The 13,784-nt window shown below is 42.4% G+C and overlaps 2 protein-coding genes and 1 pseudogene across 2 annotated transcripts; 2 read left to right on the forward strand and 1 right to left on the reverse strand.

The window, feature by feature from the left end:
- Positions 1–5,982: 5,982 nt before the first annotated feature.
- Positions 5,983–8,960, forward strand: LOC142952641 (protein boule-like). Its single transcript, XM_076094485.1, has 10 exons — positions 5,983–6,258; positions 6,984–7,157; positions 7,420–7,511; positions 7,610–7,664; positions 7,778–7,853; positions 7,999–8,179; positions 8,281–8,320; positions 8,398–8,514; positions 8,638–8,730; positions 8,820–8,960. The coding sequence occupies exons 1-10, from the start codon at positions 6,190–6,192 to the stop codon at positions 8,958–8,960; spliced, it is 1,038 nt and encodes a 345-aa protein (XP_075950600.1). The 5' UTR covers positions 5,983–6,189.
- Positions 8,961–11,562: 2,602 nt separating this feature from the next.
- LOC142952647 (gamma-crystallin M2-like) lies at positions 11,563–12,296 on the forward strand (annotated as a pseudogene).
- Positions 12,297–12,609: 313 nt separating this feature from the next.
- On the reverse strand, positions 12,610–13,775 carry LOC142952648 (gamma-crystallin S-1-like). The gene is made up of 4 exons (XM_076094489.1): positions 13,757–13,775; positions 13,330–13,346; positions 12,958–13,200; positions 12,610–12,879 (listed from the first exon to the last, which is right to left on the reverse strand). The coding sequence occupies exons 2-4, from the start codon at positions 13,336–13,338 to the stop codon at positions 12,610–12,612; spliced, it is 522 nt and encodes a 173-aa protein (XP_075950604.1). The 5' UTR covers positions 13,339–13,346; positions 13,757–13,775.
- Positions 13,776–13,784: the final 9 nt, after the last annotated feature.

The raw sequence follows: 13,784 nt of genomic DNA on the forward strand, positions 1-13,784 counted from the left end.
GATTTCCATTTATGGAAGTTAACAACCCTTGACCTGAGACTTTCCACAAACTCACACGGCACTAGGCTTTTCTTAGTATTTCCATTGTCTTCAGAAAAGCCACTCATTGACCCAAAATTACATCCAGGGCCTCGGACCAATCTGTTGTTTTGTGGTGTGCTCTGCTGCAGGAGAGGTTTCACCTTGTAGTGCATCTCCAATTCTCTAAAGCGCTGCAACATCCTCTGCTACACCTTCGTGTTTTTCACTGCTCATTCCACCTCCTTCTGAACAAAATCTTCCCCCTAAATGCTTATCAGGGCTTACTGTATGCCTGCGGGACGCCACAGGCACTTTCCATTGTTTTCCTTTGTTAAAATAGCTGCTGTTGACATGGCAGATGAGTAGTAAAATGGCAGTTATTGTTTTGTGTTTATCGTGGCGACATATTATATCCAAACTCAACATATTTTAATGTCAGTGACCCCTGACCTTTTTATCTAATACCACCAAAAACAAAAATTAAACAAAGAAACAGAATACACATAAACAGGCTGTTAATTCATCCACACCAGAACTGCACACAAACACACACACGCATGCAATCAAAGTGCAAAAGCATGTCACTTAAGTGGAAGCTGTTTACTCCCTGATCATTCATAAATTATACACATAAACACACACTTCCAAACACACAGGATCACTGACAAAAGATCTACGCTTCTATTTTATTTCTAAGTTGCAACACTAAGATAAAAGAAAAATGATTCATGAATATTAGTGTAGTTGTTGCTGAGAGTTAACATTTAGCAGCAATAGTGGAATTTAAGTTAAAAGAAAAATGTCTGACATGACCACGACGGTTTAGTCGGCAGCTCGCAGCTAACGGTGCTAATTGCGCTAACGGTGCAAACACTGTCGTGGGTCGGGACAGTGTGATCTGCTGCAACCGCCGTATTAGAGCATGCTAACGTGCACGAAAAGCATGTGTGGCTCTGATTACAACACACACAGAGCAATAGCGACTTCATTCTCGGCTCACGGAGCTATATTAACGGGCCGAGTGTCGTGTAAAGCACCTTTTAATACCGTATCTGAAAGCGCCACACGCATTTCAAAAAGCAACCCAAACCAGCGGTGGGAAAAGGTGAGTTACTTCCTGTATCACAGAGCAGCTTTAATGTGATTTTCAGCTCTAATTAGAGTTAAGTCACTTAGTGTGTTGTAATGATGTTTGGCTCACAGAGCAGCAGACGCCGTCCATCAGCCAAATGAAATATTAAACTGACCTACCGCTGGATTACGTGTGTGTGTGTGTGTTTGTGTGTGTTGATTCATATTTGTAGTTGTGTCAGGAGACCTCCGCAGCACACTGTGCGTCCATTTTCTGCCACATACAGTAAACACACACACACAAGCAGACACACACACGTACACAAATGTCTGACCTACATTCACGATGCACAAACAACAGGGTGTCAGGAGGGGCAGGGCAACAAATGAGTGTGTGTTGGGGGTGAAAATCTGCAGGTGCACTGGGCCGTGAATCTAATGCAAAATTAGTGTTATCCTGCTGCCAAATAATTCATGATCCCGCATCCGAAACGATAGCAGAAGGACTCGACTTGTCATCCCCTCAGTCTATGTCACTCTCCCCCGTGAACCATGTTTTATTCAAAATGTCACATGGAGCATGAACTAGTAAATAAGTACAGCTACAATTGGCAATTCTCTGCTTTGATCCCAAAGGACTTTTCGGCCTGATTCAACAGTAGATAAAAGGAACGAAGTGGCCCTGACTTATATGTAACCTTTTTCTGCAATTTTACAGAACACAATACTTCATGTAGTGCCACACCCCTAAAGAAATAACCATTACCAGTCAGGCTCCCAGATGACATTTTCCAAAGAGTATTGTATTAAGAGTCACAGATACAATAACATCAGCTCCAGCTGTGACTCCATGAACCTGGCTTCATGGGTGGTGATCACAATGTTGTACCTGCTACGAAGAGGAATGAAGGGAGGCATAAAAGAAACAGCAAAGGAGACTTGGCTTCACTTTTAGTTCACTGGCCAGAGCCCAGTTGAGTGTGTTTACTTTATTGTAGGTCAGTGTGAGCACACACCCACTAACTATAGCCAGGGCCCCAGCATATAAAACCCTAAATAATAGGTCTACATTTAGAGAAATCATCGGGTGTCGCTGTGGAATGCAACACCATTGTGGTGAAGCATTTTCACAAAAGAGCAAACAACCACTGGAGAAAGCCAGAGAGAGTAGTTTTAGTATCAGCTGTTTGACTAAATGTTGTTTTAGAAGCTATATAATTGTATTAGTACCACTTGTGCTTTTCCTTCTATGACAAGTCAAGATGTCTGCTGTGGAAAAGGCTTATTATATCAACTCTCTTACACTTATGAAGTGAAAACACATTCTGGCTCGTAGTGAAGTTTTTTTTTATCTTATTCCATAGAGACATAAACCCTCCAAAGGCTTCATATCTCAGCCATGCTACACTACCATCTATCAGGCGCTGAGAACATAGCCGATTGCCACGCATAGGCCTGCTCAAAATAATAAAGAAACAGGGAATGTGCCGCTAAAGGAAGCAGTAACATTACGGCACTGGACAGAAATGCACCGAATCGACTCTTATTGTGAAGGGCTGAACACAGAGTCCACAAGAGTAAAAGTAAGAGGAGTAGGTAGATGTTGTGATAGCTACAATTAGCCTCAGTTAGCATAATGGCCATTTGTACACGTGTGTTTAAATGTGTGGTAAAATGTATTTCCAGTACAGCATGGTTATGAATACCGGTGGGAACACATTGGATATGAAGCCTGGATGCTACGCAGGCGACACATGATCTTTGTTTTGTCATGATAAACAAAAGTTGACAAGAAACACAGTCGACAGAAAAGCCTTCCTCCTCTGATAACCTAAACACACACACACACACACACACATGTGATTGCATATACACATATTCACACTCAAAGCCACATGTCTAAGTTGATCATATTTGCCGGTGAAGTCCTATGATTGCAACGTAAACAAAATGGAGCACAAAGAGGGAGGTCTGAGCCCTGTAGTCACCTGAGCATTCGCAGACATGAAGGTGTGTGTGTGTGTGTGTGTGTGTGCGTGTGTGTGTGTGTGTGTGTGTGTGTTCCCTCTAATGAGAGACAACGGCCGACCTGGCCGTGCTCTGCCCGAATACAAAATGATTCCATCGCAGTTCATGCGAGCTCTTTTGTTAAACCATCACATCTTACCCAGCAAACCCACTGCCATTTAGAATAACAGATGAATAAATGGACGAGGGGGAAAGAAAAAAACCCAGTAGACTGAAACCACAGTGGAACTCAGTAATGGTCAGCCAGGCCCACCACGCCTCAGCAAATGTTTGTCCTAACCTGTTATTTCTGGCATTGTACTGTCTCAAAGAGATCATTTTATTCTCTGAGAGGAATGCGGCAGCTATAAATAGTCTGGAGATGAAGGAGGGGAAATCAGAGATTTGTAGAGTAATTACAGAGCCGGAGTCGAACCCTTCTGTTATGGCTCATTTTTCATCAACCTCTGTCTCCACGACTGTCTGACTGACTGACCGACTGAGGCAAGATGGCCGTTTTCTTGATGGGAAATGCATGTCTGACCCGATACATGACCTCGATTTCTTCGATTTGTCTGCTCAAAGAGTCTCAAGATTTAAAGGAAGGGTTTTGGGAAAGTCTGTCCTCACAGGAGAAACCACACATCTGACGTGTCGTTTGTAATGGTTTTGATGGCCTGCAGATGGGGGCATCAGATCAGAAAACACGTGTCAGTTTGGGGACTCATATTATCCTGACGTTTCAGGTTAACAACAGTGAGTGACAGGAAACAGAATGTATCGAAACACGAAGTAAAGCTCAGGGGTTTGTGTCCAATGGGAAGAAAATAGACGGGAAGTACACGTCCCATGCCATGCCCATCTGTGGTCAAGTAAATTACATTGTGAAGCACAGTAATAAAAGGCTTTTAACACATACACTCTTCGCAAAGAAATGTGACCCTGGCACAGCAGAAGCGTGCATGTGTGATCACACATGAGACTTTTAATGAGAACAAGAACGCAATATTACAGGAAATCATGCTAGAAACTTGTCAATACAAAAAGAGCAGATCTAAAACAGCCAATAAATAAAACTGCTCTTTTGTTTTTTTCGGTGTAAACTCAAACAGCCAGTCAAGTTGCCCTGACAGCACTGTGTGTCTCAAATAATCTTTGTGGAGTATAAAAAGGACTTTTAGCTGGTAAATTGCTGTAATTATCAAACATGCCCTTCTTATTTTGCACAGTCAGACCTCGCTGGCAAATTCATCCGACAATTAAGAAAAGCTGGAAATGAATGACACGTAATGGCGTGGCCCACATTACTCAGATGAGGACAAACAATCTGGAGAAAGGAGGTTGTAGTGATGGGAAATGTGCAAAACAAAGCTTCATTCACTTTTGAAACGATGGCTGCAAATCCGCAATAGTATAGAAAACCTAAGAAAATTCTTAATCCTGTTTCTCCTGTTATGTGTTATTTATTCATTACTGGTGGCTTTTCTCTCAGTTGGAGACACTTTATAGGCTTTGTACTGTGGCTTTGTTGTGGTCTGAGGGAGGAGGAGGAAGAGGCGGAGGGCATAAGATGCAAATGACAGTGTTTCACAGCACTTTGTCGCCAATCATAGAGAAATTATAGCTCCATGAGGCTTGTATGCAACATATAAAGTGGCTTCTCGAGAGTGAAGATGTGCTGTAGCTCTGACTGTTTTCTGTGGATAAACGTGATTTTTCTGAGGATTTTCACGCCTGTGAAATCTCTCAAGCCATCCATTTATTTATTCAAATCCCTTTTCATTTATCATCAACCCATAGCGAGCAGTCACTCATGAGCTTTCCTAAAGTTGGGAATGAAGAGCTCATAATCTTAAGGGAAATGTACTAAAAACACACATTTTAAGACATTGTAAGTAGTCTTCTAAATGTACCCAAAGGAACAAACTCGTGTAGTTTATAGATCAATATTCCTTTAAAAACGGGTGAAATACTGTCACATTCACGAATTGAATGATGAGAAGATTACAACATGTGCTGAGTTTGGTCACAGGAAACTGCCTTTAGTTGTACCCCCCCTTCATTTTAATTTTTTAAGATTGCATGAGCACATTTTTATTCACAGAGAAATGTCGCCCCTGTGTGGACAGTATGTTGTACTGCAACACTAGAATGAGCGTTTACAAGACACTTTCAGATTTAAATTCTTTGCTCTTTATTGTATTTACCATTCACTTAATATGTATTAGAAATTTGTGCAAATATTTACTATAATTTAAACCATGATTTATTTCTTTTTTTATAGAGCGTATAAAACTATTTACCTCCTTGGACGTTTTTTTATTGTCTGACTAACTACACACAGGTGATCAATTTAACTAATTATGTCACTAATTCTAACGTGCCGCGGCCGGCGCACTGATCTGCAGTCTGTGGAAATATTGGATTTAAACGTTGGTTTCAACCCTGTTTGAACATTTTATTGTTCGGGGTACAAAGAAGACATCTGTACGACAACGAAAATACATTTGAAGATACAACCTGCTGCTAGATAACAGGTAAAAAAAACAACAACAACATTTTGACTTTAGCACCGGAAGTAGTATGGAAGGCCATTTCCGCAAGCAAAAAACAACAACTAAAAAGCCCGTTATTTTTATTTTATTTTTTGAAAATTATGAGATAGAAAGTGGACATTTTAAGATACTTTAACACAACCGTCATAGAAGCAGCTCTTTGGCATAGGTTACCCTACATTTGACATAGAAATACATTGAAGGCTACTTTAAATGTGGGATTGTACTACTAAGCAAACGCACCCTTGAAAGGATTTTCAGCAAGAAGCAGCTCTGGCGTAGAAAGAATAAACAGACTTTCTATCTTATAATTTCTCTTTATTTTTTTTCGTGAATAAAAAAAAAAAATACTGATTTTATTTCATTTATTTTTTATTTTTGCTGCCGGAAATTGGCTTCCGTAAAGTAACGCTTCATCTTTGATTAATGTATGGAGTGACGCTGTGCGCGAGGCTAGCGGCGCGAGGTGACGTATCGGTCAACGGCAGAGTCAAATCGGTCGGGTGGAGGTCACTCACGTGCAGAAGTTTTCCACATGAATGTTGCCATGGAAGCGGAGATGAATGTTATCATGGAAACAGATAACCGGCACGAGGTGAGCGCAGTCTGCCGTTAACCGCCTTTGCTGGCACGGTAGCTAGCATAAGTTTGTCATTTTAAACGGTTCTATCTCGCTAACGTTAGCTTGCTAACATTAGAAAAAGTGGGAATTATATCGAAATAAGTCAACTAAGTAGTTAACTATGGAATTTAACTTTGTGGTTAAACAGTGGAGCCTTTTTTTGGTGTAAAATATTTCATTTTTATGTCTGAGCTAGCTTGCTAATAAGCTACAAGAAAGAGTTTGCCAATGGGTAAAACATATATTTATAATCAAGTATCTCAAGTGAAACAGTGTACACAGTAACGTCACCACAGTGGCTATAGTATATATTAATATATTACTGTATACATTAACTTCATGAAACTGTTCATGTAAGATTCATTTTTGTGAATATCTAACGTTACAGGCTGCAGGTGCATCCACCTTGTCAGACTTAAAAGACCCAAGTACCTGTTTATTATTATATTTGTTGGACTTCAATGAGTGATTAAGAAGTTGGCTGTACGTGTTGTCTGGTAGCAAATGGAGGATGGTGGTGATTTTCTTTTGATCTGGTGTAAAGTAATAACAGAGCGTCCTTCTCTCCATAACAAAGCAAGTTTAAAACTCTTCTTATGTACATCAAATGGGATTTTAGTACTCCTTAAGTCCCAGTACTCGGCTCCTTTCTGGCGGGAAAGAACGTCATCACACCAGATTGAATCTTCTTTTAATTGCATTTTAAGTTAACATCCAGCTGTCCATCCCAGAACAGCAGCTGCTCCTCCAGCCCAGAAGTGTTGCCCTCAGGAACCCACGATGACAGCCCGACCCACTACACCCGCTGCCCCGGCACCTTTATCCACCGTCCCGGCACCATTATCCCCAATCGGATCTTTGTTGGGGGAATTGACTGCAACGTAAGGGCAGTAAACACACTGGCATAGAGAAACTGAACTGTTGTTATTGTTCCTCAAGATTCAGCGTTAAAAGTAACAAATTGAGGGGTTCAGGAACCACCTGTTTTTTGGCTTTTACCATCAGTCCTTCGAAATGCTTTCCCTTTGTCCTGCCGCCTCCTAATTTAAACATTCACTGTACATTTAGTCTGAAATCTGGAGTAAAGTGTCCCTAAAGATGGAGTTATATAACAGTAAATGTGTGTGTGTGTGCTTTATGAAGGTTAATGAGAGCGACCTGCGATACGTCTTCTCTCAACATGGTGCAGTAAAAGAGGTGAAGATTGTGATAGATCGCTCAGGACTATCAAAGGGGTGAGTTAGCGTCATCATATACAGTTTTCTATCCTTTGAGCATTGGTCATGGATACATAGATGCTGTCAGCCCGTTAAAACTGTTTTTCTTTGAACAGATATGGCTTTGTTACATTTGAGAGCCAAGATGACGCTCTGAAAATCCTTCATGATGTGAGTATTGGCCATTAAGGTATCTTACAACTAAGGCACATATAATAATGTAGCTTATCTGCCAAAATCTATTGTCTAATGCAGCGTCCTTTCCCTCAACTACCACATTAAAGGCTAATGGAATCTGTTTTAAAGACAAGAAGCTCAACATTGGTCAGGCTGTCCGCAGGCAGCAAGCTACAGCACAAAGTAAGTCGAAAGAAAGGTGCATATTTACTGACATGACGCATAAAAGTAATGGAAACTGGCATCTCTCCACGTGTTTCTGGGCCACTAAAGGTGACTAAATAGTTGTAGGTTGACTGCTTTGTGGCGTTTTTCTTTTCTTTCGCAGCTAAGAGTGTCCTTGTGCCCGCCCCTGACTCTGCCACGCCTTGGGCCTGTGGGACCACGCCTGCAGGCTGTCCTTACATCTACCACAACGGAGCGGCCTACTTCCACTGCCCCAACATGCCCCAACACTGGCCTGTCAGCCATCAGCCTGTCTACCAGCAGCCAGCATATCACCACCACCAGGTCAGCTCAGCCCTTTAGTGATCCACTGTCACCATTTACCAAGAACAGCATGGGTTTGAACTTTATTTAACAGTCTGCTTTCTTTCCTTTTCACCCTCTCCCAGTGTGCCCCGAACCAGTATCAGTGGAACGTCGTCCAGGTAGGCGGAATGAAGGCGTTTCTTCTTTTTTAGTTCAGGAGAATTAGGCCAGTTGTTGAATGTTTTTTGTCATCCAGTCGCCGATGCCCCCCAGTCCAGTCGTGTACCCCCAGCCGTCAGAATATCTGTATCAGCCTGCTGACGGAGGCCCCGTCCAGCCTCCTCTGCCCGTCATGGAGGACACAACACCAGAGGTACAGATCACTGTGAATCCACTCCCGCAAGTAATTGTTTGGAAACCGATTTGCTCTTTTAACTTTACAAATATTGAGTTTATGAGTACTAGTAAACTTCAGTGTGTTGTCATTCTCTTGCAGTTTGTGGAGCCCACGGTGCTGCAGGTTTACCCGTCGTATCCTCCGAGAACTGACGGAATGACACCCATCGTTCTGCAACACGACCCTAGAAAGGTAAAACAACGTTTTCCGTCATGTTCGCGTATCGCTCTCCATTTCTGCAAACCGTCACTGAGTCTTTTGTTCCAGCTTCTTCTCTACAGAATCTGATGTTTCCCCGCGTGCAGGTCCACCGGAAGCCAAAGTACCGCTGGTTCATCCACCACGAGGACTACCACTACCTGCCAGAAGCAGCAGAGCCACCAGGCGCCTCCATGCTATACACTCACCAACCTCTCATGTAGGCTAAACACACGACCTCTCATGTCCGTTTAGTCGCTCTTCCTTCTCCAATATACTCTCTATTGATATGACCTATCAACTGTCTACCCTGTGCCTTACAACATAATGCAGTGTGTGATTTCTTAGCCAGAGACTTTGTCTGTTGCTCCTCCACCTTGTAGACTCTCAGCCCTCAGATCTGTGTCTGTGTTGATGCTGTAATACAGCTGGATGATTGAGGTTTGCGCTACGTTGCAGTGGCTCACATTGCATACTGTACATAACAGTATTCATAGTAATCTCTTCACTGTAGTTGTTTTGATAACACAAAAACTGCCGTGACTGAACAATGTCTTGAAATCTGATTATTCAGATTTGCAGGTTTCTTATTATTGGAGCTCAACTAATGTCTTCAGCTCTTCAGAGTTAATGATCTGTGACGGAGTCAGGAGATTTAAATACTTTTTACCACAAACCTTTAAGCTGGAATTCAATTTTAAACCTTAAAAAATGTACAATATCGAAAAAATAGTCAAACAATTATACTTTAAAACCTGATTATTTCCTTACAAACAAACTCAAACTTGGCTTTAAATCTGTGAAGAGTACGTTCAAGCTCAGATCGACCATCTTTCCGATTTCACTTGAACATAACTTGAACCCTTTTTTTACACTTTGTTTATGTTTTGCCCTTTTCACAGCGTTATGTTAGCTACATGCACACAGACACGTTATGATGCAGCTGAGAATATTTCTCTTTTTACCTCACTGTACAGAGAAGCAATGCTGTACATCCTTATTATTTGTGAGGATATGAAGAAGGCAACACTGTTGATTTTATATCAGTATAGTTGTTTGAGGCTCACTGAGATGAATGGGCAATCTTTTAGGATTTTCATCCATTTCTCAGTAAGATGATGATGGAAATTTGTCTGCACTATTGTTACTAGACTAAGGCCTTTATCAGCTCTAATTGATTTATTAATAACACTTTAGAACCAGGAGAAAGCAGCTTTATTATTGAAACGGTACCGAAGAAACAACGTCATGAGCAATTTTATACATCAGGAATCATCATTTTATATTTGGAAATATAAAATAGATTAGATTACAGATTTGTAATCACAGAACATGTATGTTAGAGGAAAAGGTTGTGTGTTACTTTTCTCGTGTTATAAAAGTTCATATAGTTTAAATGGGCTGTTTCCAAATATCTAACACACCTGCTCTGAAATTCAATATGGATTATATTGCATTTGAAAGATATCTATTTTTTAAATAATATATTTCCCTGGATATTTTATTGCAAACCTACTCAATCCTTATGCTGTAATGTTTTATCTCATATTTGTTCAGTTTGACGTATTTGTGCTCATAATTCAGGTGAAATGTTCATTTTTCAGTGTGCTTTTAGTTTTATTGTATTACCAACTCCATATATTCTGTCTTGGGATCAAACTCCGCTATTGACAGTGAAATGTATAACCAAAGAATCTAAAATATGTGTGTGATTTGTTTACATATTCTTAAATGTACTACTAAATGTCACATGACACCCACTTGTTTTGCTTTAGTTCAGTGTGTTATAATAAATGTTTCCTTCCTGTAGTGGCTGTGTTTTGCATTCTTATGCAACAAAAAAAAGATCAAAATCAAACCAGCAGAGTAATGATGAATTTTATGGATCATGCGGCAGAAATGCTGAATACTACATTTCCCATAATGCAACGTGATAGCCTCTCTCGAGCAAACACCTCGGGCCAAATACTGACCGCAGGATTATTGCGTCACTGTGTTCTGCCAACGTTTTACCATCTTGTGATGCAAGTTGTAAATTGGCTGAAGAGGAAGCCATTTCATAAACTGAACGGGACTAAATCAGGTGTGTTTATGCAGGAGTGCTGTGTGAGGGGGGTCAATAATGTGCGAGTCTAGACCACGAACATTGATGAATCAGGGTTTTTATCTGTGTGAATGGGATCAAGACCGTGGCAGGGGGGGGCAAAAGCACCAAACGCATGCTCACTAGAATAACAAAAGGCTTCATAAAACAGCTGTATGTCTCTGCGTCAGCTGTCTGTGCGTGACGAGCTTCATACCGTTTACAGGGACTTCTCAGATAACAGACTAAGATGTGAGTAATATTGGACTAATAAAGCACAACATTACGACTACATAAATACTATTTAAGATGCTCATTTTGGACAAAACTCTTCACTTTCTTGTCTCTTCGTCAGTAGTTTCTGGGGCCCCTGAAACACCTCACTTGGGGCCCAGAAACATGTGAATTAATGCAGATATAATGTTAAGCGCGTTAGACGTCGTAGTTTAGCGCGTTAGCGTGCTAACATTTAGCACTAGCCGCAAGGTAAAGCCGAGGAATATCATTAGTTTTGTATATTTTAGATCAATAACGTAAGTACTGAACAAATTTACATTTTTACCTGATGACAGATTTCATTATCATGTTGTAGTGGCACAGCACATAAGGAATGGATGAAAAGGACACAGATGACGCTTGTTGTTTTGCTGGAGCTGTGAGCGCTGACCCCCGCTTATATACTTTATATAAAAGGACCGCGGCATGGAGAGCGTCTATTGAGCCAGTCTGGCCCCCCAACTAACGTAACAATGGGAAAGGTAAGCTCGTTATGTGTTGTTCCTGAAAATACAGATTGAAAACATTTTCCCAGTGGGAGTTGATGATTGATTAATAAATAAATACATTCTGCAGATCGTATTCTACGAGGACAGGAATTTCTAGGGTCGGCACCATGAGTGCGTGAGCGACTGTGCTGACCTGCACACGTACTTCAACCGCTGCAACTCCATCCGGGTGGAGAGCGGCTGCTTCATGGTGTACGAGAGGCCCCAGTACCTGGGCCACCAGTACTTCCTCCGCCGGGGGGAGTACTCCGACAACCAGCGCATGATTGGCATCAACGACTGCATCCGCTCCTGTCGCATGATTCCCACGGTAAGCCAAAGAGCATCAATTAGGATGATTATTGAAGCTGATAATAATAATAAGTCAAGGAGAGAGAAACCAAACCAGTCTGACTCATAAATGTTGCTTCCTGCAGCACCGTGGTCCCTACAAAATAAGACTCTGTGAGCGTCCAGACATGGGCGGCCAAATGCAGGAGGTGAGCGACGACTGCCCCAATGTCCAGGACCGCCTGCGTATGTCTGACATTAACTCGTGCAACGTGGTCGACGGCCACTGGCTGATGTACGACCAGCCCAACTACAGGGGAAGACCCTACTACGTGAGGCCCGGCGAGTACCGCAGATACAGCGACTGGGGCAGCACCAGTCCGAGGATCGGCTCGCTCCGGCGAATCACCGACTTTCACTAGAAGTCTTTCAGAAAAACCCTCCTCCTCTCTCCGTTCTCAATAAACATGCTGGGCATAAACTGTGTGCATATGTGTGTCTGTATCTAAAAGACTCCGAGATGTTTCCATCATTCGTTATTTGCTGCTCTGAGCTCTTCCTCGCTACGTTCAAAACACAAACAATGAGATCTAATACGTCACCTAAGCAAACCCACCGAACCCCTGAACTCCAAAGAGCCCAAAGAAAACCAAAGCAGCATTTGACAGAACTGAAGTAATTGGATAGATTTATTGACAGTACTTCAGATAGACAGTGTCTGGACATCCGCCTTCCTCACACAACAACGCGTCGGATGGATCCCACCCGAGAACTCGTGCTGCCCCACTCATTGAACCTCCTGTATTCACCGGAGCGCACCAGGTACTGGCGTCCCCTGTAGTTGGGATGCTCGTAGAAGATCCAGTTGCCGTCCATCACGTTGCAGGAGCAGATGTCGCTGAAATGGAAGCGCTCGCTCAGGGAGGGGCAGTCGTCCGTCAGCTCCATCGTCCGGCCTCCGAACTCCGGGCGCTCGTAGATCATCATTCTGTGAGGGCTTTGGTGCTGCAGAAAAAAGACAGTGTGAGGGTTATGAAATAGAAACGGTGGTTTTAGGGTGAAACCGGCCCGACTGAAGCCTACCGTAGGGATCATACGGCAGGATCGCACACAGTCGTTGAATCCCATCCAGCGCTGGTAGTCTGGAAAGTCTCCCTTCCTCAGGTAGTACTGGTAGCCCATGTAGCTGGGTCGCTCATAGACCATCCAGTCACCGCTGTCCACTCTGATGGAGTTGCAGCGGCTGAAGTGGGAATGCAGGTCGGAGCATTCGCTGCTGCACTCATACGAGCGACCCAGGAAGTTCTTGTCCTCGTAGAAGATGATCTGGAAACATCAATCGAGGGTCAAATTATAAAGTAAAAATATACCACGTGTAAGAAATGCTTCCAGTTCACCGGTTTCGACTGAATACCCAGAGACACAAAAGGCACACAGCAAAACAAGCAGCCTTACCTTTCCCATTGTGTCGGCTAACCTTGGGCCGTGGGCTCCACGCTGCCTTTATAACCCGCGGGTGACCCGTGTCTTTGTGACCCCGAACAATGAGCGCGCTCGTCAGCTCTTTCTCACACAACAATATTTCGTTTCAGGAGGCCAATCGGCTGCTTTGAGCAGAGGCTGCCCTTTTGAACGTGCTCTGGTGTGAAAACACTCATAGAATCTACAAATAAAACAAAAGTTGTTGTATGAAATTATGGAAAACTCGTGGGAAAGCTCATGTTTGTTTGTACCAAGTTTATTTCTCCATCTCCAATTTCCATATATATTTATCTTTGTACATTTGAACACATATTTGACATAAAATCCAATCTATCCCCTTTAAATGCAGATAATTGTGAGACTGTACAAACTCAACGGAGGCTGTAGCGATTTTAAAAACATGTTGAATTCGACGTCGTAGATGAGTG

This window comes from Anarhichas minor, unplaced genomic scaffold, assembly GCF_050575085.1.
Source record: "Anarhichas minor isolate MPS153535 unplaced genomic scaffold, ASM5057508v1 ptg000018l, whole genome shotgun sequence".
In the NCBI taxonomy this organism is placed as follows: Eukaryota; Metazoa; Chordata; class Actinopteri; order Perciformes; family Anarhichadidae; genus Anarhichas; species Anarhichas minor.

Excerpts from the sequence above, each read along its gene's own strand:
- LOC142952648 (XM_076094489.1), bottom strand. Across the intron at positions 12,880-12,957 it reads CCTGCCGTATGATCCCTACG|CACCAAAGCCCTCACAGAAT; the intron begins GTAGGCTTCAGT and ends TTTTTTCTGCAG.
- LOC142952641 (XM_076094485.1), top strand. The coding sequence starts at position 6,190 with ATGAATGTTGCCATGGAAGCGGAGATGAATGTTATCATGGAAACAGAT. Across the intron at positions 7,158-7,419 it reads TTGGGGGAATTGACTGCAAC|GTTAATGAGAGCGACCTGCG; the intron begins GTAAGGGCAGTA and ends TGCTTTATGAAG. Across the intron at positions 7,854-7,998 it reads GCAGCAAGCTACAGCACAAA|CTAAGAGTGTCCTTGTGCCC; the intron begins GTAAGTCGAAAG and ends TTTCTTTCGCAG.